General features: G+C 41.4%; 1 protein-coding gene across 7 annotated transcripts in view; it reads left to right on the top strand.

The window, feature by feature from the left end:
• Nucleotides 1-26,806, top strand: part of ZNF235 (zinc finger protein 235) — a 58,602-nt gene that overhangs the window by 12,145 nt on the left and 19,651 nt on the right. For 3 of the 7 annotated variants that reach the window (XM_032614126.1, XM_032614127.1, XM_032614128.1), the window contains 3 exons: nt 5,180-5,243; nt 8,704-8,830; nt 9,834-9,929. In XM_032614126.1, coding sequence (XP_032470017.1) covers nt 5,229-5,243; nt 8,704-8,830; nt 9,834-9,929 — 238 coding nt within the window. In that variant the 5' untranslated portion in view covers nt 5,180-5,228. Of the gene's footprint in view, nt 1-1,346; nt 5,244-8,703; nt 8,831-9,833; nt 9,930-16,063; nt 16,136-26,806 lie in introns of those variants that run through there. The other 4 variants (XM_032614125.1, XM_032614124.1, XM_032614123.1 and 1 more) reach the window with 4 other exon arrangements.

Below are 26,806 nucleotides of genomic sequence, written 5' to 3' on the forward strand. Positions count from 1 at the left end.
CTATTAGTAAGGAGAAAGTGCTTCTACTTACTTCTGTGTTCCTGTTTTGTAGAGGAAGAGCTCAATATCAGTGGATTCTTTTGCTTTTATGAGTAGCTTGTTCTTTCTGCTTGGAGGGTTCTAAGAGTTTCACTTTAATCTTAGAATTCCAGAATTCTGCCAAGATGGGAATTTTTTGTTTTCTCATCAATCCAGGCATGACCTTTGGTAGCCTTACCAGCCTGCAGAGTCGTTTCTTCAGATCAAGAAAACGTTCGTTCATTATCTAGTTCATTATTTTCTTGCCTCTGTTGTTTCCTTCTCCAATTTTCAGAATTCCTTTTACTCACATGATAGATTTCCAGGATATACGTTTCACATCTCCTCTCTTCCCATCATTGATTTCCAACTGATTGTATTTCTGTGCTGTATTTTGAGAAATTTCTTTCACTTAGTCTTTGAGATTACTATCTTTGCCCTCATCATTGGTAATCCTCCCCTTAAATTCATCTACTTTCAATTGGTAAATTGGAGATGGGACCTAGATGAGTGTGTGTGCCCTTGCTTATGCACTTATGCACACATACATGCTGAACTTCAGTTTCCTTAAATAATCCTATTATCATTTTTTTAAATTCAAGTTTCATCCCTCTCCTCTTGCAGCTCAGTTTCTGCAGGTGTGTGTTTTTTGTTCCAGCTAGTTTTCTGTCTTGGTTATTGGGACATCTAGGTGACAGCGGACATCTAGGTACTAGAAAATAGAATTATATCAATCCCCATGAGTGCGGTGACCCTATCTCCCAGTTGTCTATAATAGTGCCAGATTATACCTATTGCCTTAGTGTAATTAGGAACTGTAACTGTTTTCACTTTCAAAAATGTCCCAATTTAGGGAATTCCCTGGCCATCCAGTGGTTAGGACACTTTCACTGCCAGTAACTAAGATCCTGCAAGCCACGTGGCCAAAAAAATAAAATAAGGCCACTGTTTTTCACATATTTGCTCTTATTTTTTTTCCTATTCAAAGGTGTTTTGCCCAGGATTTGTATTGGCTTCATTTGGTCTTTGTTCAGATGTTTCCAGTTCTACCTATGAAGTGGTCTCTTTGTCAAAAGAGATGGACTTAAATCTAATCAGTAAGCTGGGACGAAGTGAGAGAGTGGCATGGACTTATATACACTACCAAATGTAAAATAGATAGCTAGTGGGAAGCAGCCGCATAGCACAGGGAGATCAGCTCTGTGCTTTGTGTCCACCTAGAGGGGTAGGATAGGGAAAGTGGGAGGGAGACGCAAGAGGGAGGAGATATGGGGATATATGTATACGTATAGCTGATTCACTTTGTAATACAGCAGAAATGAACACACCATTGTAAAGCAATTATACTCCAATAAAGATGTTTAAAAAATTAGGACATTTCATATCAGGCCATTTAATAAATATTTTTCAAAATGTGAACTGCAAAACAAAAAGTCTAATCAGGCCTTTAGATTTAAATTTTACTTGATAGGAAACACATAGGCTAGAAGAAGAAATTATTTAATGACACAAAAAATAAACAATGGGGTGAAACTGAGCAGGACCCTCTGGGGTCCTCCTGGGCACAAATGCTTTTCTGTCATCCCCATCCCCCCCTTTGTCAGTTTTTGAAAACTTTCATAATAAAAAGCTACAAAATATATTCCCTGCCTAGGAGAAAAACCATGGTTTCCTGGTTCACTTGGCTTATTCACTCACCAGACGCTATTTATATCAGGAGCAGAATAGAAATATATACTGAAATGTCTGAAGCCAAATGAATTAGAAAACGATTCAGGATTTTATATATGCACACATCACAGTATTAAATTCCCTGCAATGGAGCTGCTTTTGTTTGACATAACAACCACTATGTTTTTTTAAAATGAAGTTCAAGATATTTCGCTTTTACAGCCTAATCGATGTGCGTATAGCCTTTTTGCAAATTCTTAGCATATTGGAATGAACCGCTCATTCCACAGAACCCTCTCAAGAGCCCTTAGGTGCCTTGCTGAATAAAGGAAGCAAAGGAGTCGAAACACTTTATTCCAACCTCTCCCCTCCCCCCAAGACAGACAGCTTGGAAACTGAAGACTGAGACTTCCTACCTATCTACCTTCCCTCCCACAATTTACTGTGTACATTCACATAACTAGTCAGTTTTACTAGCATGCCTTTACTATTCCAGAAGATTCCTGCCCAAATTGCTTGATTGTTCATTAAAGGAACTTCCACAAGCACCCATCAACTCTTCTATCTCTTTAAAGAACATCAACAGTTTGCACCTGTAGGTTCCTCGCCTACAAAATTCCTTGCTCTTCCCACCAATCCTGGACTGCAGCATCATGACCGTCTTGCAATCCCATTCGTCTTTTGCACTGAAAGACGCCGCCTTAAACCACACTTCCAATTCTCAGTGAATTCCAGCCTTGTCTTCCTGGCTCCGCGGACACTGTCAAGGTGCGGAAGCTCTGTGGAGGTGGTATCACCACGTAGCAATAAACTACGTTTTTGTCTCATTAACAGGTTTTATTGCTGATATTTGGGGAGTCAGCATCGGAAACAAGTTTGAAATCCAGTGTTCCTTAAGTTCTGTTAGGCAGTTCCGCCTAGGTCACTTTTACGTTTCCCACTTTTTAGTCAACCCTTTGCCTCCGCTAAAAATGTTGGGTTTTAACTTATTTTCGTAATACAAGCCTCTCTTTTCTCTCTTATACGGGCGCATTTTTTAAAAATTCGCAATTATTGTTACCCGAAAAACTATCTGCTTACGTTATTTTCTCATGAGCTTTAAGAAATGAGTAAAAGAAAAGGAATCTGACAGTTCCACCAACAGTGACTAAATCCGAGCCCGCTCCACAGTCAAAACCCAAGACAGCTGGTGGGAAGAGCGGTTCTGCGAACTTCATTCTGGGAAATGTAGTCCAGGAGGTTCCTGAAATCTGAGGGGGCTTCCGCCTGGGGATTCTGGGAAGTGTAGTCCGGGAACTGTGTGTAGCCCGAGGCACTTCCGCTCCGGGAAGGCGAGGTCGGGGCCGAGATTACTCCTAGGGCGGTGAGTTAACCCAGCGTCCCTGTGATCCCTCCGAGCCTTCTCGGCCTCTGCGTGGGGCCACCCGGTCCTCGCTCCTGGGGCAGGGAAGCCGCGGCGAGCGGCGGAGGGCGGGAGGGGGCAGCGGCGGCGGTGTGCGTTCCCTCGGCGAGCCTCCCGCGTCGGGGGCGGGCTCGCGTCCTACCTTGAGTTTGATGGTCTCCCGCGCTCTCTGCTCCCCCAGCCCTCCTACCGCTACTACGGGCCAGCTCTGTTTCTTGCGGTAAAGTATTGAGCGGGTTGCTTAATCTCTCTCTGCCTCAGTTTCCTCCGGTTAGTTCCTTCCCAATGATGTTCTTTTGAGGATTAAGTGAGATTATATTTTAAAAGCTTAAGAACAGTGCCTAGTGCACGGTAAAATGTTGGATGTTACCATAAATTCGGTGATAATACTTAGGCGCCCTGTTGTTGGGAAGCTCCTGCGAGCCTGGGATGGGGTCGGAGCTCCAGCTGCAGACCCATTGTGCGTTCCCTGATCACTGAGGTGGGTTTGTTCTTGGATTCCTGGATTCTTTCTGGACGCTTGTTTAGGAAGGAGAGTTATTTTCAGCTGGACCCTGGGAAAAGTCCTCTGTGGTTTATCCCAGACCGAGAAATGATCGTGGTCACGGCTTTGCACAGTGCCTGCGATGTAGCCAGGCTTCAGTTAAAAATGTTTAGTATCGTGTAACAACCCCGTATTGTTAATTTAAATGCAACACGATTTCTTAGTTTCAGGTTTTTATTAGTCATTGTTTACCCTCATGCAATGCGAGAAGAAACTTCGTTCTTTCAGCTTAATAACACGTGCAAGTAGTTACACCTGTTAAGGGGAAAAAAACCCGTGGCAATTTAACGTTCATTAACAACAGCACAAATAATCTGTGAGACCACCAGTCAGAATTAGGCTTTTTTTGGAGAGTAAGGGTAAGTAAAGGGACAGAGTCATCATCTCTGAAGTCTGTGTTTCCTAAGATTCATGTTCTGTAAAGCAGATTCGCAAAGGCAGTTTTATCAATCTTAAGAGCACCTACTTGTCTGAAGCTGCAGGAGGGAATTCTGGCACTATTATACCCATTTACAGGTAGACTGGATTGAGGCACAGAGAGATTAATAACTTGCTCAAGGTTTATGCGACTAGTAAGTAGAAAGTGGTAAGTAGAAATAACAGAATTTGAACCCAGGCATTTTGGCCCTGATGTCAAAAACTCAGCTTCTCTGTACACGGGTGTGGAATTGAATCTCGGAGACAGAGTTTTGCGTGAAGTAGAAAAGGATAGCTTTATTACTTTGCCAGGCAAAGGGGGACACGGTGGGCTCCTGCCTCGAAAAACTGTGTCCCCACTTGGAGAGGATAGTGGGAAGTTTTATAGTAATTTTTCAAGAAGGGCGTGATCAGCTCGTGGACCTTCTCCTGATGAGTTGGCGGTGAGGTAAGTGGGAGTCGGCATCATCAACCTTCAGGTTCCAACTGGTCTGGGGTCTACATGCTTGTGGGCACCATACCATCATTAACTTCTCCCACCTGGAGGGGGTTTCAGTATCTGCAAAACAGCTCAAAGACATTGTTGTGTGTATCCATTGGTGGGGAAGCAGGACCTTGCCCCAAGGCTGCTCTATTTTTTCTCTCGACTGTTTGTTTCTCCCTAGTCTTGCATCCCCTCCCTTCCCTAATGAACAGCTGCTTGAATCTGCCCGTTGGAACTCAGGGTCATGGAGGCTGAATGAAGGCTATTTCCTGTAGTCAAAGAAATGGGGGACACAGAAAGGCTTTGTGCCCAGGAGCCCCACAGGGCCCTGCTCGATATCAGCCCCATTAAGTTGTTGGTACTTCCCGTCTGCCTCTCATTTCCTCTAATAGCCAGCCTCAGGAATACTCTGGGAGCTACAAGAAACATGTGGGTGAGGGCTGTTTATGGATTGTTCATGAACTAAGGCAGCTGGCCGAGGAGGCCCAGGGGAAGCTGGAATCCAGCCCCTGTTCTCACTGGGTAATGTTGTCACTGCATTTGCCTAGAGAAAGGGGCCCCTCTTCCAGATCACACGAAGTACCACGTGGACTAGCACAGTTCCCAGTATCTCTCTCATGATGGCTTTCTTTCCCTTCCCCAGTTTTGCCTTCCCAGAACTCGGCCTTTCCCCAGCAGGAAGAGGGAAAAAAATGACCAAATTCCAGGTAAGTCAGGTTTGCTTTTCTGTTTCTTAAAATGACATCTCATTTCACAAAGACTTTACACATTTTTCTCCTGCTCGAGAAGGGTAAAGGGAACCAAAGGCACTTGAGGAACTGTTGTATGGCGGCCCCTTGCTTTTTGTTTATTTCCACATAATGGTGTGAAAATTAATAATTTTTTAAAATAAAAATGTTCCCATAATCAATTACACTCCAGTATAAAACAAAAAGTTAAAAAAAAAATTCATTACCCCCCAAAAAGAACAGTTCCCACGTTATAAACATGTTTACAAATCAGTTTTCGTTTTCTCACATTCCTTTTCATTAGCGTTTACATGTGCTGATTTGTAATCACAGTTTTCAATACCATTTTGGATTTTTATTTTTTAAATTTGATTTTGCTTTTTGGCCACGTTGGGTCTTCGTTGCTGCACGCGGGCTTTCTCTAGTTGTGGTGAGCAGGGGCTACTCTTCGTTGACGTGCACAGGCTTCTCATTGTGGTGGCTTCTCTTGTGGAGCATGGGCTCTAGGCGCGCAGGCTCAGTAGTTGTGGCTCACGGACTCAGTAGTTGTGGCTCACGGGCTCTAGAGTGCAGGCTCAGTAGTTGTGGCGCACGGGCTTAGTTGCTCCGCGGCTTGTGGGATCTTCCTGGACCAGGGCTCGAACCCGTGTCCCCTGCCTTGGCAGGCGGATTCTTAACCACTGCGCCACCAAGGAAGCCCCGCATTTTGGATTTTTTAAATTGTATAGCTCCCACCAATTTAAAAGGTCACATCATTTTCCATAGTTTGCCTAGTATTTTTTTCTATTGTCCATGTTTATGTGGTTAATGAATTTTCCCATTTTAAGATGTTTGCAGTGACCATTTTCCTACATATAACCTTTCTTCCCAAACAGGAATTCTGAGAGTTCTGCCATTTTCTTCCTAAAAGTTTGGGAACTCAATTGTTTTCTCATGGGGAGCCTCACGTTTTGTGGCTGGAATGTCTAAAGCATGGTTTCGTGCAGCAGAGTCCAGCTGATACTGAACTAAGAGAAAATAATTTTGTTTTCAAAAGAACTAGATTCTTTAATTCTAAGTTACACCACGTATGTATTATAGTTAAGTATCTGTTTTGTTCACTGCCATGTTAGTATATTTTAAAGAGGTACACACTGATTTTGAAAAGTCTAGTAGCAGCAGGGACTTGCCAGGCATTTACTTCATGAAGCAGCTGTGTAAGGATATAGATGGTCTTATCTGCATTTTAACAGAGACAGATCTGTGAACTTTCAGATACCTGTGAAAATCCACTCAATCCCCAGCTGACACTAAAGTTTCCATTGCCCGAGCCAGGACTTTCAGGTGTCCAATGAGGATGAGTGGAGAGACCCAGAAGAAGAGACTGCTCCACATGGGGCCCTGAGGCCACGTTGTATTTATGCCTGGCGTGGCTGGAGGACTCCAAAAATAACACTGCCCTCAGTTTGTTCCTTTTCTTAGTGCCTGTCTCTTCTTTGCCAGATGTGTCAACTAGTTGTTTAATACACATATGTTCAGGACTCCAGTCAGAACAAATGTCGAGATGGGCTAAGTCTTTAGAGAAATAACTTTTTTTGTTTGTTTGTTTTTTGGCTGAGCAGCTTGTGGGATCTTAGTTCCCTGGCCAGGGATTGAACCCGGGACCCTGGCAGTGGAAGCACTGAGTCCTAACCACTGGTCTGCCAGGGAATTCCCTAGAGAAATAATTTTAATTGTCAAAAAGGAAAACACCATATGCTAAGGCATGAGACACAGGAAACAGGAGTCAGGGGTTGAAGGTGGGAATTTGTACATGCTAGAAAAGGCGTAATATTCTTCATAGGAATCCTACTGATGCATCAGCTACCTCAGTAGGATTACAAGCAAGGCAAATGAACAAGCGATATGTGGGGGGAAAATATGGAAAGCGATGTTTTGATGAAGTTAAATAAATGGAAATTTTTAAAAAGAGCTGTTTTTATCACTTACCAAATTACCCAAGATTTAAGAAGTGAGATAGGGCTTCCCTGGTGGCGCAGTGGTTGAGGGTTCGCCTGCCGATGCAGGGGACGCGGGTTCGTGCCCCGGTCCGGGAGGATCCCACATGCCGTGGAGCGGCTGGGCCCGTGAGCCACGGCCGCTGAGCCTGCGCGTCCGGAGCCTGTGCTCCGCAACGGGAGAGGCCACAACAGTGAGAGGCCAGCATACCGCAAAAAAAAAAAAAAAAAAACTAAGATAATGTCCAGTTTGGGCCAGAGTATGGCGAATCAGGAACGCTTTTGGTCTGTGACGGGAAGAGTTAACTGGGAGAATCGCCAGTTTACTAGCGAAGGTGCGTATTTTTTTTGACAGTGCAGTTGCCACCTCTTGGAGTTTAGCTTAAGGAAATAACCAGACAAGTTGGCTAAGATCTATGCGAAAATGCGTTTTTTGCAGCATTATTAGTAAGCTTAAAGTCTTAAATTATTGTATTGTTTAATTATTTGGAATGGTTAAATGTATATTTTTCCACTTTTATGAAATACCATGCAGCTGTGAATAATGATGATAATAATAATAGTGATGGCTGACGTTTTTTGAGTATCTAACGTGATACTCCCTGGAGGTCCAAGTGGTTAACACTCCACGCTTCCACTGAATGGGGCACAGGTTCAATCCCTGGTCGGGGAACTAAGATCCCGCATGCCGTGCAACGAGGCAGGAGGGGGGGAAAAAAACAGTGTCAGATATATCCTAAACCCTTCACATATTCTCATTTAATCCCATCAAGTACCCTATGATGGTGTGCCCTTGTACAGATGGGGAAATTGAGGTATTGAGAAGTTACTGAGGTACTGAGACTTGTCCAAGGTCACAAAGGTAGTAATGGACAGAGCCTTAGAGTGTGAACTGAGGCAGTCAGTCTCCAAAGCCTGTGCTCTTAACCTTGACACTGAACGCTGCCACAGTTGACAGGTACAGCGTGTACCTGGGACAGAATGAACTACCTTCCTGCCCCCGCGGAGGTACTGAAGCCTGTTTAGATTGGCAGTCATTGACAAAACAGTGGTACTGCCCAGTGAGAGAAGGAGAAAGGCACTATTATTGTAAATACCGTTGGGACTAAATTAACTCAACATTTCTTACAAAATTTGGCACTTTCAGTGAAATTGTAAAATGCGTGTATGCCTTGATGTAACCGTGACAGTTCTAGAGACACAGCTCTATAAAGGGCACCGTGTTGCACGTATGTAAGGTTTTAAGATTTTTTTTTGTCGTTCCTTCCTCCACCAACCCCACCACTCCAGCATCTTCGGTGTGACTGTGGAAGGGGAAGAGGAGACGGTGTCCTAAGAAGAGTGGTTCAGGTCGCTTAGAACCTGGAACGGCCTCCCACGTGCCTCCTCCACCTTCCCAGTGCTGCCCTGCTCCCAGGGGCGGTTGCTTGTAAGATTAAGGCTACATGTGTTTGGTGTCGTAGGAGGCGGTCACCTTCAAGGACGTGGCCGTGACCTTCACGGAGGAAGAGCTGGGGCTGCTGGACTCCACCCAGAGGAAGCTGTACCGAGAGGTGATGCTGGAGAACTTCCGGAACCTGCTCTCAGTGGGTGAGGACGGGCGCCCTCCCTGTGACTTGGCATCATTCGCCATGGGCCAGGTTTCCCAACCTCGGTACTACTGCCTTTCGGGGCCAGATGGTTTCTTTGCCATGGGGACTCTCCTGGGCATTATAGGATGTTTAGTAGCATCCCTGGCCTCTGCCCATGACTTCCAGGCTTTGGGACTCCTTAGAGACCCAGAGTTTTCCAGTCCCTTTGGAGCATAGAGACAAGATGTTTCTAGTCTTTGTTCCAAGGCAAACGTTTGTCTTTTGTAACTGCACTATAAGTGAACAGTTGAGCTTGGCTGCACCTGGCTCCTTATTTCATATTATATCTTTTTTTTATCATCCCAATCTCCTGATTTATCCCTCTCTCCCCCGCTTTCATACCTTTTTAAATTTTTTTAAATTAACTTTTATTGGAGTATGGTTGCTTTACATATTATATATTTTTTAAATTGGTGGGTCATGATCCATTGGTGGGGCATGAAATTAATTTAGTACTAAGTCTTGTAATAATGTAGAATAAAGTAGCAGTGTCAGAGCTCCTTAGCAAGAACGGTGCACATCATAGCAATAACTGCAGCGCTTGCAGTAAATATAGTGAGACTCTGCAAAGGACGTGATGACACAGGTCATTTAGCCTTTTGTTTCAGTGATTCGTGGGGGTAGTCACGTGTTTCTAACGAGAGTGTATTTCTCACAACAGGTCTGATCAAAAATGTTCAATAAACTTCGGGGGAGGGGCGGAGCCTTCCGTCATGGGGTTGGAACCAAAATTGTTCAGTACTTTTTGTTTTGTTTTGTTTTGTTTTCCGGTACGCGGGCCTCTCGCTCCGGACGCGCAGGCTCAGCGGCCATGGCTCACGGGCCCAGCCGCTCCGCGGCATGTGGGATCTTCCCGGACCGGGGCACGAACCCGTGTCCCCTGCATCGGCAGGCGGACTCTCAACCACTGCGCCACCAGGGAAGCCCTGTTCAGTACTTTTTTCCCTTTAATGTTTTCTCAGGGCACCAGTCCTCCAAGCCAGATATGATATCCCAGTTGGAGAGAGAGGAAAAACTTTGGATGACGGAGGTCCAGACCCAGAGAGGTGGGCATTCAGGTGAGGACCTCGCTGCCAGAGTCCCATTATCCTGCCTCTGTCCTGGATAATCTGTCTCTTCTCTGTACAGCAGGCAAAGAGGCCCTTTGAAAACCTCAGTCACGTCCCACTCCTCTACTTCAGGCCCTCCCCTGTCTCCCCATTTCACTCAGAATAAAATCCGACGTATTTGAGGGGCCCCTATAGTGGTGTCCGTTCACCCAGCCTTAACGGGCTGCACCGTTCTCCTGTCATTCCCCCCGCCTTGTCCTCTGCCAGACTCACTGGTTCTCATTCCCCCGCCTTGCCCTCTGCCAGTCTCACTGGTTCCTCAGCTAGGAGGATTACGCTCGAGCGTGAGGACCTTTTCCTCTTTCTTCTCTGGCCGGGAGGCTGCTACCCCACAAACCTCCAACCCCTCTCTCTTATTCATTCATGTCTCTGCTCGGAAGTTCATCTCACCTACAGCCTTCCTTGACCACCCCTTTTAAAATACCATCTTCACTCCATCACCTTCATTTGTGTCTAAGTACGACACCTCCAGACTTCCTAGTATATATATATATTTTTTTAATTGTAGAAAATCTTAACAAAATTTATCATTTTAATCATCTTTAAGTATACACTTCAGTGGTGTTAAGTACATTCACACTGTTGTACAACCATCAACACTATCCATCTCCAGAACCTTTTCATCTTCCCAAACAGAAACTGTCCCCATTAAACAAGTCCTCGTTCTCTCCTTACCCGCAGGCCCTAGTAACCGCTGTTCTACCTTCTGTCATATAGTATTTGTCCTTTTGTGTCTGGCTTATTGCACTTAGCATGGTATCTTCGAGGTTCGTCCATGTTACGGTGTGTCAGAATTTCCTTTTTTAAGGCTGGATAATACCGCATTGTATGTATGTAGCACATTTTCTTCATCTGTCGCTGGACATTTGGGTTGTTTGCAACCTTTTGGTTATTGTGAATAATGCTGCTGTGAACGTGGGTGTCCAGATATCTGTTTAAGTCTCTGCTTTTCATTCTTTCGTGTATATACCCCGGGTAGAAATGCTGGATCATGTGGTAATTCTCTAATTTTTTGAGACACTGCCATACTTTTTTCCATAGTAGCTGCAGCATTTTACATTCCCACCAGGAACGCAGAAGGGTTCCAGTTTGTAGCATCCTCACCAATACTTGTTTTTTGTTTGTTTTTTATAGTAGCCATCCTAATGGCTATGAAGCGGTATCCCATTGTTTTTGATTTGCATTTTTCTAATGATTCGTGATGTTTAGCATCTTTTTATATTCTTATTGGCCACGTGTTTATCTTCTTTGGAGAAATGTCTGCAAGTCTTTTGCTTGTTTTTGAATCAGGGTGTTTGTTGTTTTTAGGAGTTCTTTGTGTGTTTTGAATATCCCTCATCAGGTATATGATTTACAAGTATTTTCTCTCATTTTGTGTGTGGCCTTTTTACTTTATGGAGAAGGTCCTTTTTTTTTTTTCGGTATGCGGGCCTCTCACTGTTGTGGCCTCTCCCGTTGTGGAGCACAGGCTCCGGACACGCAGGCTTAGCGGCCATGGCTCACGGGCCCAGCCACTCCGCGGCATGTGGGATCTTCCCGGACCAGGGCACAAACCCGTGTCCCCTGCATCGGCTGGTGGACTCTCAACCACTGCACCACCAGGGAAGCCCGGAGAAGGTCTTTTAATGCACAAAAGTTTTTAATTTTCATGACGTGAAATTTGTCAATTTTTTTTGTTGTCGCCTGGGCCTTTGGTGTCATATCTAAGAAACCATTGCCAACTCCAACGTCATGCAGCTTTTACTGTTTTCTTCTAGGGGGTTTATAATTTTAGCTCTTATGTTTAGGTCTGATGCATTTTGAGTTGATTTTTGTATATGCTGTAAGGAGGGGTCCAACCTCATTCCTCTGCATGTGAATATCCAGCTTTCCCAGAACCATTTGTTGAAAAGATGGTCCTCTCCCCATTGAATGGTCTTGGCCCCCTTGTGCAAAATCATTTGACCGTCTATTCAGTGGTTTATTTCTGGGCTCTCTGGTGTGTTGCCTTGGTCTGTTTGTATGTCTGTCTTGATGCCAATACCACACTTTTGATTAGCTTTATAAGTTTTAAAATCAGGGTGTGAGTCCACCAGCTTCTTTCTAATTTTTCAGGATTGTTTTGGCTGTTTGGGTGCCCTCGAGATTCCATATGAACTTTAGAATGAGCTTTCCTATTTGTGTGTTGGGATTTTGACAGGCATTGAGTTGAATCTGTAGATCCCTTTAGGTAGCATTGACAAAGTAATATTCGATCTCCCTGTCCGTGAACATGAGATGTCACTCCATTTTTTTAATGTCTTTAATTTCTTTTACCAGTGTTTTGTAGCTTTCAGTGTACAAGCCTTTCACCTCCTTGGTTCATTCCTAAGTATTTCATTCTTTTTGACGCTATTGTAAATGGAATTGTTTTATTTCGTTTTCAAATTGTTCATTGTGTATAGAAATGCAATTTTTAAAAATTGAAGTGTAGTTGATTTACAATGTTAATTTACTGCGGTAGAGCAAAGTGATTCAGTTATACATGTATATACATTCTTTTTTTTAATATTCTTTTCCATTATGGTTTATCACAGGGTACTGAATATATCAATAGTTCTCTGTGCTATATAGTAGGACCTTGCTGTTTATCCATTCTATATATAATAGTTTGCATCTGCTAATCTCAACCTCCCACTCCATCCCTTCCCCACCCCTCCGCCTTGGCAACCACCAATCTGTTCTCTGTGTCTGTCATTCTGTTTCATAGATAGGTTCTTTTTTTTATAGGTTCATTTGTGTCATTTTTTAGATTCCACATATAAGTGATATCATATGGTATTTGTCTTTCTGACTTGGCTTATTATGATAATCTCTAGTTCCATCCACGTTGCTGCCAATGGCATTATTTCATTCTTTTTTATGGCTGAGTAGTATTCCATTGTATACATAAACCACATCTTCTTCATCCAGTCATCTGTTGATGGACATTTAGGTTGTTGCCATGTCTTGGCTATTGTGAATAGTGCTGCTGTGAACATAGGGGTGCATGCATCTTTTTGAATTGTAGTTTTGTCTGGATGTATGTGCAGGAGTGGGATTGCCGGATCATATGGCAACTCTGTTTTTAGTTTTCTGAGGAACTTCCATACTGTTTTCCACAGTGGCTAGAAATGCAACTAATTTTTGTATGTTGACATTGTATCTTGCTACTTTTAAATCATTTGCTGGTTTTAACAGTTTTTTGTGTGTGGAATCCGTATTCCCAGCCAGGCAGTCATCTTCTCTGCCATTTATCTTGTCCTCTCTGCCCCTCTCCCCTGATACTTAAACAATCACATGACCTAGGTGAAGTTTTCTGGTAGACATTTCAAATGTGATATTTATAGACGTCACAGATGCAGCTGTGTAGACAAGGAGAATCTGTGTAGGAAAAGAGAAGAAATTACTGAAATGAACCTTCTGCAATTCTGAGTAAGTTTAATTTGTGTAATTTGGTATTACTCTGAACTCATTTATCATAAGTATTAGAAGAAACACCTTGGGAATTCCCTGGCAATTCAGGGTTAGGACTCTGCACTTTCACTGCTGAGGGCCCAGGTTTAATCCCTGGTTGGGGAACTAAGATCCTGCAAGCTGCCCAGCACAGCCAAAAAAAAAAAAAGACGAAGCACCTTATACATTTAATCCTTGCAATAGTCCTGACCACCTGGGTGATTATCTGTTTTTTATGGGATGAAACTTATGCCTTTGAAAATGTCATATAGCTTGTAAGTGGGTGAGTCAGGCCACAAAGCCTGTTTGCTCTTAGTAGAGGCGCCGATTTAAACCTGTTAACGTTTCTGTGGACCCCAAACTGCCAATTTGCCATTTTCCTGAAAGTGCAACATCTACTACAGAAGTGGAAGAATTTCAAAAACATATGAAACGTAGAAAGTTAGTTAATCCTAAAATTGGGTATGTGCTTCATTAAGATAATCATGTAATAAACCACCAACCTGGGGGCGTACGTGATAAAAAAAAATGATCTAACGGGATCCCACGTGTAACCCCACAGTTGAGTTGTTTTAACATTCATCATCATGTTTTTTATTGAAAATTGAACTGACGATTTAAAAAGTTAATTCTCTGCTTCTCCGCCTTCCCCACACACACACACCATCTGGATGATCTGGTTTTTCTCCTTTCCGTGGCTTTAAACGTTTTATTTTGGAAATATTAAAATGCAAAAGTAATGAAAATAGTATAGCATAGTCTGTATATTCATACCGTCTCAACAGTCGTCACTTTCTGCCATTCCCGTTGTACGTATCCTCCCACTCCTTTTCTGCTGGAGTATGTCACATCACCCACAGATACATCAGTGTCTGTCCACAGCAAGAACTCACCTCATGCCTATCCTATGATCAGTATGGATGCGTGTATATTTATTTTTACTTTGGGTTATATCCAACATGGCATTGTTTATTTTGCTGTCAAATTGTTCCTGCTTTGACCATTGGGAGCTCTTTCAGGTTGGCTCCTATACCCCTGTGCCTCGCCCCATCCTTTTGTTTTTGGAGCGTTTCCTTTCCTTCTGACTCTACAAAGTCCTGCCTGTCATCTTGTATTTTTCTTACCCAGCCTTAGAATCAGCCATCTGCCCAAGGACTCCTGGTTCCTTTTAGTGGAGAATAGTATAATATTTGTGCACTAATCAAAATGCTTTTTAGTCAAAATGCTTCTTAGTCAACCTTACCGAGAAACAACTTACATAAAGTAAAATTCACCCTTTTTGAAGATTTATAATTTGAGAGTTACAGAAATGGTACGTAGATAGTGTAGAAAGTTCCCGCAAGTGCCTCACCTGGTTTGCCCACTGTTAACACCCTCCCTGACCAAGGTAAATTTGTCAAAACTACAAATTTCTCGTTGGTATAGTACTTTTTAAAATCTAATTGGCCCTATCAAGCAATTCTTTTTTAATTTTTTATATTTATTGAAGTAGAGTTGATTTACAATGTTGTGTTCATTTCTTCTGTACAACAGTGATTCAGTTATATGTATACATTCTTTTTCATTGTGGTCTATCACAGGATATTGAATATAGTTCCCTGTGCTATACAGTAGGACCTTGTTGTTTATCCATCCTATGTATAATAGTTTGCAGGCAGTTCTTGAATAGAGCAGCATTCTACCTAGCAATTACAAGGGCCCCCCAAGGAGCTGTACAGAATGGAAGGTTTTTTTATAGGCAGAAAGGGGGTGGGGGAAGGAAGTTGTTAGCAAAAGAAAAGAAATGTTTTAGGCCAGCTCATCTTTTTAGGGAGGCATGCGTCTTCTTATGCAGGTTACCTCACTAGTGCTGATGTGGAGATTTCAGAGTGTCTGTTTAAAGGTCACCTTCCTGAGAGGGGTTGAAACTGCAGTTATGTCTTGGTTTGCTGTCATGGGGGCAGATGACCCCATTTGGGGCTTGTTATTTCTTAACCTTTCCCCCTTTTAATCAAAGTCTCAACTTACCTGGGAGATGTCATCAAAATGTAAGGCATTAATGCCATTCTCCACTACTGCCCTGTGATTCTTGCAACTTTGTTGATCCCTGACGTGGAGTCCATAGGTCGTGGTTTTATTTAATCCCCGTGACATTCACAGGTCATGGGTTCCAGATACATAATCCTTTAGTCAGTCACTCTTCTTCCTTTTCCTTGTAAATTTTTTTTAAAATGTATTTATATTATTTTTGGCTGCATTGGATCTTCGCTGCAGTGCGCAGGCTTCATTGTGGTGGCTTCTCTTGTTGTGGGGCACAGGCTGTAGGCGTGTGGGCTTCAGTAGCTGTAGCATGTGGGCTCAGTAGTTGTGGCTCGCGGGCTCTAGAGCGCAGGCTCAGTAGTTGTGGTACATGGGCTTAGTTGCTCCGCGGCATGTGGGATCTTCCCGGACAAGGGCTTGAACCCGTGTCCCCTGCATTGGCAGGCGGATTCTTAACCACTGCACCACCAGGGAAGCCTCTTTTCTTCCTCTTCTGATGTTCTCATCTTAGGGAAATCATATGCTTGGCAGTCAGCAGCTGTGAACACGCATTTAAAGCTTTTGAGAGAATCCCATGAGCCAGAGTGATTTTTTTTTCTTTTTATAACTATATGCAGGATAATTCCCTCTGTTTGGATATGCTTGGAACCATGGTCCCCAAGACCCAAACCAGTCAAAATCAAGTAAGTCAAAGAAATGCCATTGAAAGAATCTTTTTTTCTTTTTAAAAATTTTTTAAAAATTATTTATTTTTTAACATCTTTATTGGAGTATAATTGCTTTACAATGGTGTGTTAGTTTCTGCTTTATAACAAAGTGAAACAGCTATACATATATCCCCATATCTCCTCCCTCTTGCATCTCCCTCCCACCCTCCCTATACCACCCCTCTAGGTGGTCACAAAGCACCGAGCTGATCTCCCTGTGCTATGTGGCTGCTTCCCACTAGCTGTCTGTTTTACATTTGGTAGTATATATAACTCCATGACACTCTCTCACTTCGTCCCAGCTTACCCTTCCCCTTCCCTGTGTCCTCAAGTCCATTCTCTACGTCTGTGTCTTTATTCCTGTCCTGCCCCTAGGTTCTTCAGAACCTTTTTTTTTTTTTTAGATTCCTTATATATGTGTCAGCATACTTAGATTCCTTATATATGTGTCAGCATACGGTATTTATTTTTCTCTTTCTGACTTACTTCACTCTGTATGACAGTCGCTGGGTCCATCCACCTCACTACAAATAACTCAATTTGGTTTCTTTTTATGGCTGAGTAATATTCCGTTGTATAAATGTGCCACATCTTCTTTATCCATTCATCTGTCGATGGACACTTGGGTTGCTTCCATGTCCTTGCTATTGTAAATAGAGCTGCAGTGAACATTGTGGTACATGACTCTTTTTGAATTATGGTTTTCTCAGGGTATATGCCCAGTAGTGGGATTGCTGGGTCGTATGGTAGTTCTATTTTTATTTTTTTTAACGAACCTCTATACTGTTCTCTGTAGTGGGTGTATCAATTCACATTCCCACTAACAGTGCAAGAGGGTTCCCTTTCCTCCACACCATCTCCAGCATTTATGGTTTGTAGACTTTTTGATGATGGCCATTCTGACTGGTGTGAGGTGATACCTCATTGTAGTTTGATTCGCATTTCTCTAGTGATTAGTGATGTTGAGCATCCTTTCATGTGTTTGTTGGCAATCTGTATATCTTCTTTGGAGAAATGTCTGTTTAGGTCTTCTGCCCATTTTTGGATTGGGTTGTTTGTTTTTTTGATATTGAGCTGCATGAGCTGCTTGTAAATTTTGGAGATTAATCCTTTGTCAGTTACTTCACTTGCAAATATTTTCTCCCGTTCTGAGGGCTGTCTTTTCGTCTTGTTTATGGTTTCCTTTGCTGTGCAAAAGCTTTTAAGTTTCATTAGGTCCCACTTGTTTATTTTTGTTTTTATTTACATTTCTCTAAGAGGTGGGTCCGAAAGGATCTTACTGTGATTTATGTCATAGAGTGTTTTGCCTATGTTTTCCTCTAAGAGTTTTATAGTGTCTGACCTTACATTTAGGTCTTTAATCCATTTTGAGTTTATTTTTGTGTATGGTGTTACGGAGTGTTCTAATTTAATTCTTTTAAAAAATTATTTATTTTAATTTTGGCTTTGTTGGGTCTTTCTCTATTACTGTGCGTGGGCTTTCACTAGTTGCGGTGAGTGGGGGCTACTGTTTGTTGCAGTGCACAGGCTTCTCATTGTGGTGGCTTCTCTTGTTGCAGAGCACAGGCTCTAGGTGCACAGGCTTCAGTAGTTGTGGTGCACGGGCTTAGTTGCTCCGTGGCATGTGGTGTCTTCCCAGACCAGGGCTCGAATCCGTGTCCCCTGCATTGGCAGGCAGAGTCTAACTACTGTGCTACCAGGGAAGCCCCTAATTTCATTCTTTTACATGTAGCTGTCCAGTTTTCCCAGCACCACTTATTGAAGATGTCTTTTCTCCATTGTATATTCTTCCCTCCTTTTATCAAAAATAAGGTAACCATATGAGCGTGGACTTATCTCTGGGCTTTCTATCCTGTTCCATTGACCTATCTTTCTGTTTTTGTGCCAGTACCATACTGTCTTGATTACTGTAGCTTTGTAGTATAGTCTGAGGACTGGGAGCCTGATTCCTCCAGCTCCGTTTTTCTTTCTCAAGATTGCCTTGGCTATTCGGGGTCTTTTGTGTTTCCATACAAATTGTGAAATTTTTTATTCTAGTTCTGTGAAAAATGCCATCAGTAGTTTGATAGGGATTGCATTGATCTGTAGATTGCTTTGGGTAGTATAGTCGTTTTCACAATGTCGATTCCTCCAATCCAAGAACATGGTATATCTCTCCATCTGTTTGTATCATCTTTAATTTCTTTCATCAGTGTCTTATAGTTTTCTGCATACAGATCTTTTGTCTCCTTAGGTAGATTTAATCCTAGGTATTTTATTATTTTTTGTTGCAAGGGTAAATGGGAGTGTTTCCTTAATTTCTTTTTCTGATCTTTGCTTGTTAGTGTATAGGAATGCAAGAGATTTCTGCGCCTTAATTTTGTATCCTGCTACTTTACCAGATTCATTGATTAGCTCTAGTAGTTTTCTGGTAGCATCTTTAGGATTCTCTATGTATAGTATCATGTCATCTGCAAACAGTGACAGCTTCTTCTTTGCCAATTTGGATTCCTTTTATTTCTTTTTCTTCTCTGATTTCTGTGGCTAGGACTTCCAAAACTATGTTGAATAATAGTGGTGAGAGTGGACAGCCTTGTCTTGTTCTTGTTCTTAGAGGAAATGGTTTCAGTTTTTCACCATTGAGAATGGCGTTGGCTGTGGGTTTGTCATATATGGGCTTTATTATGTTGAGGTAAGTTCCCTCTGTGCCTACTTTCTGGAAGGTTTTTATCATAAATGTGTGTTGAATTTTGTCAAAAGCTTTTTCTGCATCTATTGAGATGATCATATGGTCTTTCTCCTTCAGTTTGTTAATATGGTTTATCACATTGATTGATTTGCGTATATTGAAGAATCCTTGCATTCCTGGGATAAACCTCACTTGATCATGGTGTATGATCCTTTTAATGTGCTTTTGAATTCTGCTTGCTAGTATTTTGTTGAGGATTTTTGCATCTATGTTCATCAGTGATATTGGCCTGTTCTTTCTTTGAGACATCTTTGTCTGGTTTTGGTATCAGGGTGATGGTGGCCTCGTAGAATGAGTTTGGGAGTGTTCCTCCCTCTGCTATATTTTGGAAGAGTTTGAGAAGGATAGGTGTTAGCTCTTCTCTAAATGTTTGATAGAATTCGCCTGTGAAGACATCTGGCCCTGGGCTTTTGTTTGTTGGAGGACTTTTAATCACAGTCTCAATTTCAGTGCTTGTGATTGGTATGTTTATATTTTCTCTTTCTTCCGGGTTCAGTCTCGGAAGGTTGTGCTTTTCTAAGAATTTGTTCATTTTTTCCAGGTTGTCCATTTTATTGGCATACAGTTGCTTGTAGTAGTCTTTCATGATCCTTTGTATTTCTGCAGTGTTGGTTGTTATTTCGCCCTTTCCATTTCTAATTCTATTGATTTGAGTCTTCTCCCTTTTTTTCTTGATGAGTCTGGCTAATGGTTTATCAATTTTGTTTATCTTCTCAAAGAACCAAGTTTTAGATTTATTGATCTTTTACTATCATTTCCTTCATTTCTTTTTCATTTATTTCTGATCTGAACTTTATGATTTCTTTCCTTCTGCCAACTTTGGAGTTTTTTTGTTCTTCTTTCTCTGATTGCTTCAGGTGTAAGTTTAGGTTGTTTGAACTGTTTCTTGTTTCTTGAGATAGGACTGTATTGCTATAAACTTCCCTCTTAGAACTGCTTGTGCTGCGTCCCATCGGTTTTGGGTCATCGTGTTTTCATTGTCATTTGTTTCTAGGTATTTTTTTTTAAGATGTTGGGGGTAGCAGTTTATTAATTATTTTTGCTGTGTTGCATCTCCGCCTTTGTGTGAGGCCCCTCTCCAGTCGCAGCAAGCGGGGACCACTCCTCATCACAGTGCGTGGGCCTTTTATTATGGCGGCCTCTCTTGTTGCGGAGCACAGGCTCCATATGCACAGGCTCAGCAGTTGTGGCCCACAGGCCCAGCCGCTCTGCGGCACGTGGGATCCTCCCAGACCAGGGCTCAGACCCGTGTCCTCTGCATTAGCAGGCAGCTTCTCAACTGCTGCGCCACCAGGGAAGCCCCCTAGGTATTTTTTGATTTCCTCTTTGATTTCTTCAGTGATCTGTTGGTTATTTAGTAGTGTATTGTTTAGCCTCCATGTGTTTGTATTTTTTACAGATTTTTTTCCTGTAATTGATATCTAGTCTCATAGCATTGTGGTCGGAAAAGATACTTGATATGAATTCAATTTTCTTAAATTTACCAAGGCTTGATTTATGACCTAAGATATGACCTATCCTGGAGAATGTTCCATGAGCACTTGAGAAGAAAGTGTATTCTGTTGTTTTTGGATAGAATGTCCTATAAATATCAATTAAGTCCATCTTGTTTAATGTATCATTTAAAGCTTGTGTTTCCTTATTTATTTTCATTTTGGATGATCTGTCCATTGGTGAAAGTAGCATGTTAAAGTCCCCTACTATGAATGTGATACTGTCGATTTCCCCTGTTATGGCTGTTAGCATTTACCTTATGTATTGAGGTGCTCCTATGTTGGGTGCATAAATATTTACAGTTGTTATATCTTCTTGGATTGATCCCTTGATCATTTCATAGTGCCCTTCTTTGTCTCTTGTAATAGTCTTTAAAGTCTGTTTTGTCTGAGAATTGGTACTCCACCTTTCTTTTGATTTTCATTTGCATGGAATATCTTTTTTTAATCTCCTCACTTTCAGTCTGTATGTGTCCCTAGGTCTGAAGTGAGTTTCTTGTAGACAGCATATATATGGGTCTTGTTTTTGTATCCATTCAGCCAGTCTGTGTCTTTTGGTGGGAGCATTTAATCCATTTACATTTAAGGTAATTATTGATATGTATGTTCATATTACCATTTTATTAATTGTTTTGGGTTTATTATTGTAGGTCTTTTCCTTCTCTTGTGTTTCCTGCCTAGAGAAGTTCCTTTAGCATTTGTTGTAAAGCTGGTTTGGTGGTGCTGAATTCTCTTAGCCTTAGCTTTTGCTTGTCTGTAAAGGTTTTAATTTCTCTGTCGAATCTGAATGAGATCTTTGCTGGGTTGCGTAATCTTGGTCATAGCTTTTTCCCTTTCATCACTTTATTTATTTATTTTTTTAACATCTTTATTGGGGTATAATTGCTTTACAATGGTGTGTTAGTTTCTGCTTTATAACAAAGTGAATCAGTTATACATATACATATGTTCCCATGTTTCTTCCCTCTTGTGCCTCCCTCCCTCCCACCCTCCCTATCCCACCCCTCCAGGTGGTCACAAAGCACCGAGTCGATACCCCTGTGCCATGCGGCTGTTTCCCGCCAGCTATCTACCTTACGTTTGTTAGTGTATATATGTCCATGCCTCTCTCTCGCCCTGTCACAGCTCAGCCTTCCTCCTCCCCAAATGCTCAAGTCCATTCTCCAGTAGGTCTGTGTCTTTATTCCTGTCTTACCCCTAGGTTCTTCATGACATTTTTTTCCCTTAAATTCCATATATATGTGTTAGCATACGGTATTTGTCTTTCTCTTTCTGACTTACTTCACCCTGTATGACAGACTCTAGGTGTATCCACCTCATTACAAATAGCTCAGTTTCGTTTCTTTTTTGGCTAAGTAATATTCCATTGTATATATGTGCCACATCTTCTTTATCCATTCATCTGATGATGGGCACTTAGGTTGTTTCCATCTCCGGGCTATTGTAAATAGAGCTGCAATGAACATTTTGGTACATGACTCTTTGAATTTTGGTTTTCTCAGGGTATATGCTCAGTAGTGGGATTGCTGGGTGATGTGGTAGTTCTATTTGTAGTTTTTTAAGGAACCTCCATACTGGCTGAACAAATTCACATTCCCACCAGCAGTGCAAGAGTGTTCCCTTTTCTCCACACCCTCTCCAGCATTTATTGTTTGTAGATTTTTTGATGATGGCCATTCTGACCGGTGTGAGGTGACACCTCATTGCGATTTTGAGTTGCGTTTCTCTAATATTTAATGATGTTGAGCATCCTTTCATGTGTTTGTTGGCAATCTGTATATCTTCTTTGGAGAAATGTCTGTTTAGGTCTTCTGCCCATTTTTGGATTGGGTTGTTTGTTTTTTTTGTTATTGAGCTGCATGAGCTGCTTGTAAATTTTGGAGATTAATCCTTTGTCAGTTGATTCACTTGCAAATATTTTCTCCCGTTCTGAGGGCTGTCTTTTGGTCTCGTTTATGGTTTCCTTTGCTGTGCAAAAGCTTTGAAGTTTCATTAGGTCCCATTTGTTTATTTTTATTTTTATTTCCATTACGCCAGGAGGTGGGTCAAAAAGGATCTTGCTGGGCTTCCCTGGTGGCGCAGTGGTTGAGAGTCCGCCTGCCGATGCAGGGGACGCGGGTTCGTGCCCCGGTCCGGGAGGATCCCACATGCCGCGGAGCGGCTGGGCCCGTGACCCATGGCCGCTGAGCCTGCGCGTCCGGAGCCTGTGCTCCGCAACGGGAGAGGCCACAACAGAGAGAGGCCCGCATACCGCAAAAAAAAAAAAAAAAAAAAGAAAAAAAAAAAGGATCTTGCTGTGATTTATGTCATAGAGTGTTCTGCCTGTGTTTTCCTCTAAGAGTTTGGTAGTTTCTGGCCTTACATTTAGGTCTTTAATCCATTTTGAGCTTATTTTTGTGGATGGTGTTAGGGGGTGATCTAATCTCATCCTTTTACATGTACCTGTCCAGTTTTCCCAGCACCACTTATTGAGGAGGCTGTCCTTTCTACTGTACATTCCTGCCACCTTTATCAAAGATAAGGTGTCCATATGTGCATGGGTTTATCTCTGGGCTTTCTGTCCTGTTCCATTGATCTATCTTTCTGTTTTTGTGCCAGTACCATACTGTCTTGATTACTGTAGCTTTGTAGTATAGTCTGAAGTCAGGGAGCCTGATTCCTCCAGCTCCGTTTTTCGTTCTCAAGATTGCTTTGGCTATTCGGGGTCTTTTGTGTTTCCATACAAATTGTGAAAGTTTTTGTTCTATTTCTGTGAAAAATGCCAGTGGTAGTTTGATAGGGATTGCATTGAATCTATAGATTGCTTTGCGTAGTAGAGTCATTTTCACAATGTTGATTCTTCCAGTCCAAGAACATGGTATATCTCTCCATCTATTTGTATCATCTTTAATTTCTTTCATCAGTGTCTTATAATTTTCTGCATACAGGTCTTTTGTCTCCTTAGGTAGGTTTATTCCTAGATATTTTATTCTTTTTGTTGCAATGGTAAATGGGAGTATTTTCTTGATTTCACTTTCAGATTTTTCATCACTAGTATATAGGAATGCCAGAGATTTCTGTGCATTAATTTTGTATCCTGCTACTTTATCAGATTCATTGATTAGCTCTAGTAGTTTTCTGGTAGCTTCTTTAGGATTCTCTATGTATAGTATCATGTCATCTGCAAACAGTGACAGCTTTACTTCTTCTTTTCCGATTTGGATTCCTTTTATTTCCTTTTCTTCTCTGATTGCTGTGGCTAAAACTTCCAAAACTATGTTGAATAAGAGTGGTGAGAGTGGACAGCCTTGTCTTGTTCCTGATCTTAGTGGAAATGCTTTCAGTTTTTCACCATTGAGGATGATGTTGGCTGTGGGCTTGTCATATATGGCCTTTATTATGTTGAGTAAAGTTCCCTCTGTGCCTACTTTCTGCACGGTTTTTATCATAAATGGGTGTTGAATTTTGTCAAAAGCTTTCTCTGCATCTATTGAGATGATCATATGGTTTTTCTCCTTCAATTTGTTAATATGGTTTATCGCGTTGATTGATTTGCATATATTGAAGAATCCTTGCATTCCTGGAATAAACCCCACTTGATCATGGTGTATGATCCGTTTAATATGCTGTTGGGTTCTGTTTGCTAGTATTTAGTTAAGGATTTTTGCATCTATGTTCGTCAGTGATATTGGCCTGTAGTTTTCTTTCTTTGTGACATCCTTGTCTGGTTTTGGTACCTGGGTGATGGTGGCCTCATAGAATGAGTTTGGGAGTATTTCTCCCTCTGCTATGTTTTGGAAGATTTTGAGAAGGATAGGTGTTAGCTATTCTCTAAATGTTTGATAGAATTAGCCTGTGAAGCCATCTGGTCCTGGGCTTTTGTTTGTTGGAAGATTTTTAATCACAGTTTCAATTTCAGTGCTTGTGATTGGTCTGTTCATATTTTCTATTTCTTCCTGATTCAGTCTTTGGCAGTTTGTGCATTTCTAAGAATTTGTCCATTTCTTCCAGATTGTCCATTTTTTTGGCATAGAGTTGCTTGTAGTAATCTCATGATCTTTTGTATTTCTGCAGTGTCAGTTGTTACTTCTCCTTTTTTATTTCTAATTCTATTGATTTGAGTCTTCTCCCTTTTTTTCTTGATGAGTCTGGCTAAGGGTTTATCAATTGTTTATCTTCTCAAAGAACCAGCTTTTAGTTTTATTTATCTTTGCTATTGTTTCCTTCATTTCTTTTTCATTTATTTCTGATTTGACTTTTATGGTTTCTTTCCTTCTGCTAACTTTGGGGTTTTTTTGTTCTTCTTTCTCTAACTGCTTGAGGTGCAAGGTTAGGTTGTTTATTCGAGATGTTTCCTGCTTCTTAAGGTGGGCTTGTATTGCTATAAACTTCCCTCTTAGAACTGCTTTTGCTGCATCCCATAGGTTTTGGGTCGTTGTGTCTCCACTGTCATTTGTTTCTAGGTATTTTTTTATTTCCTCTTTGATTTCTTCAGTGATCACTTTGTTTAAGTAGTGTATTGTTTAGCCTCCATGTGTTTGTATTTTTTACAGATCTTTTCCTGTAATTGATATCTAGTCTCATGGCATTGTGGTGGGAAAAGATACTTGATACAATTTCTATTTTCTTAAATTTACCAAGGCTTGATTTGTGACCCAAGATATGATCTATCCTGGAGAATGTTCCATGAGTGCTTGAGAAAAATGTGTATTCTGTTGTTTTTGGATAGAATATCCTATAAATATCAATTAAGTCCATCTTGTTTAATGTATCATTTAAAGCTTGTGTTTCCTTATTTATTTTCATTTTGGATGATTTGTCCATTGGTGAAAGTGGGGTGTTGAAGTCCCCTACTATGAATGTGTTACTGTCGATTTCCCCTTTTATGGCTGTTAGTTTTTGCCTTATGTATTGAGGTGCTCCTATATTGGGTGCATAAATATTTACAATTGTTATATCTTCTTCTTGGATCGATTCCTTAATCATTATGTAGTGCCCTTCTTTGTCTCTTCTAATAGTCTTTATTTTAAAGTCTATTTTGTCTGATACGAGAATTCCTACTCCAGCTTTCTTTTGTTTTCCATTTGCATGGAATATCTTTTTCCATCCCCTTACTTTCAGTCTGTATGTGTCTCTAGGTCTGAAGTGGGTCTCTTGTAGACAGCATATATATGGGTCTTGTTTTATCCATTCAGCCAATCTGTGTCTTTTGGTGGGAGCATTTAGTCCATTTACGTTTAAGGTAATTATTGATATGTATGTTCCTATTCCCATTTTCTAAATTGTTTGGGGTTCGTTATTATAGGTCTTTTCCTTCTCTTGTGTTTCTTGTCTAGAGAAGTTCCTTTAGCATTTGTTGTAAAGCTGGTTTGGTGGTGCTGAACTCTCTCAGCTTTTGCTTGTCTATAAAGGTTTTAATTTCTCCATCAAATCTGAATGAGATCCTTGCTGAGTAATCTTGGTTGCAGGTTTTTCTCCTTCATCACTTTCAGTATGTCCTGCCACTCCCTTCCGGCTTGCAGAGTTTCTGCTGAGAGATCAGCTGTTAACCTTATGGGGATTCCCTTGTATGTTATTTTTCCCTTGCTGCTTTTAATATGCTTTCTTTGTATTTAATTTTTGACAGTTTGATTAATATGTTTCTTGGTGTATTTCTCCTTGGATTTATCCTGTATGGGACTCTCTGTGCTTCCTGGACTTGATTAACTATTTCCTTTCCCATATTAGGGAAGTTTTCAACTATAATCTCTTCAAATATTTTCTCAGTCCCTTTCTTTTTCTCTTCTTCTTCTGGAACCCCTATAATTTGAATATTGGTGCGTTTAATGTTGTCCCAGAGGTCTCTGAGACTGTCCTCAGTTCTTTTCATTCTTTATTCTGCTCTGCAGTAGTTATTTCCACTATTTTATCTTCCAGGTCACTTATCCGTTCTTCTGCCTCAGTTATTCTGCTATTGATCCCATATAGAGTACTTTTAATTTCATTTATTGTGTTGTTCATCGTTGCTTGTTTCCTCTTTAGTTCTTCTAGGTCCTTGTTAAGTGTTTCTTGCATTTTCTCTATTCTATTTCCAAGATTTTGGATCATCTTTACTATCATTATTCTGAATTCTTTTTCAGGTAGACTGCCTATTTCCTCTTCATTTGTTAGGTCTGGTGCGTTTTTATCTTGCTCCTTCATCTGCTGTGTGTTTTTCTGTCTTCTCATTTTGCTTATCTTACTGTTTGGGGGTCTCCTTTTTGCAGGCTGCAGTTTTGTAGTTCCCGTTGTTTTTGATGTCTGTCTCCAGTGGCTAAGGTTGGTTCAGTGGGTTGTGTAGGCTTCCTGGTGGAGGGGACTAGTGCCCGTGTTCAGGTGGATGAGGCTGGATCTTGTCTTTCTGGTGGGCAGGTTCACGTTTGGTGGTGTGTTTTGGCGTGTCTGTGGACTTATTATGATTTTAGGCAG

The sequence above is a fragment of the Phocoena sinus genome, chromosome 19, assembly GCF_008692025.1.
Source record: "Phocoena sinus isolate mPhoSin1 chromosome 19, mPhoSin1.pri, whole genome shotgun sequence".
Taxonomy (NCBI): Eukaryota; Metazoa; Chordata; class Mammalia; order Artiodactyla; family Phocoenidae; genus Phocoena; species Phocoena sinus.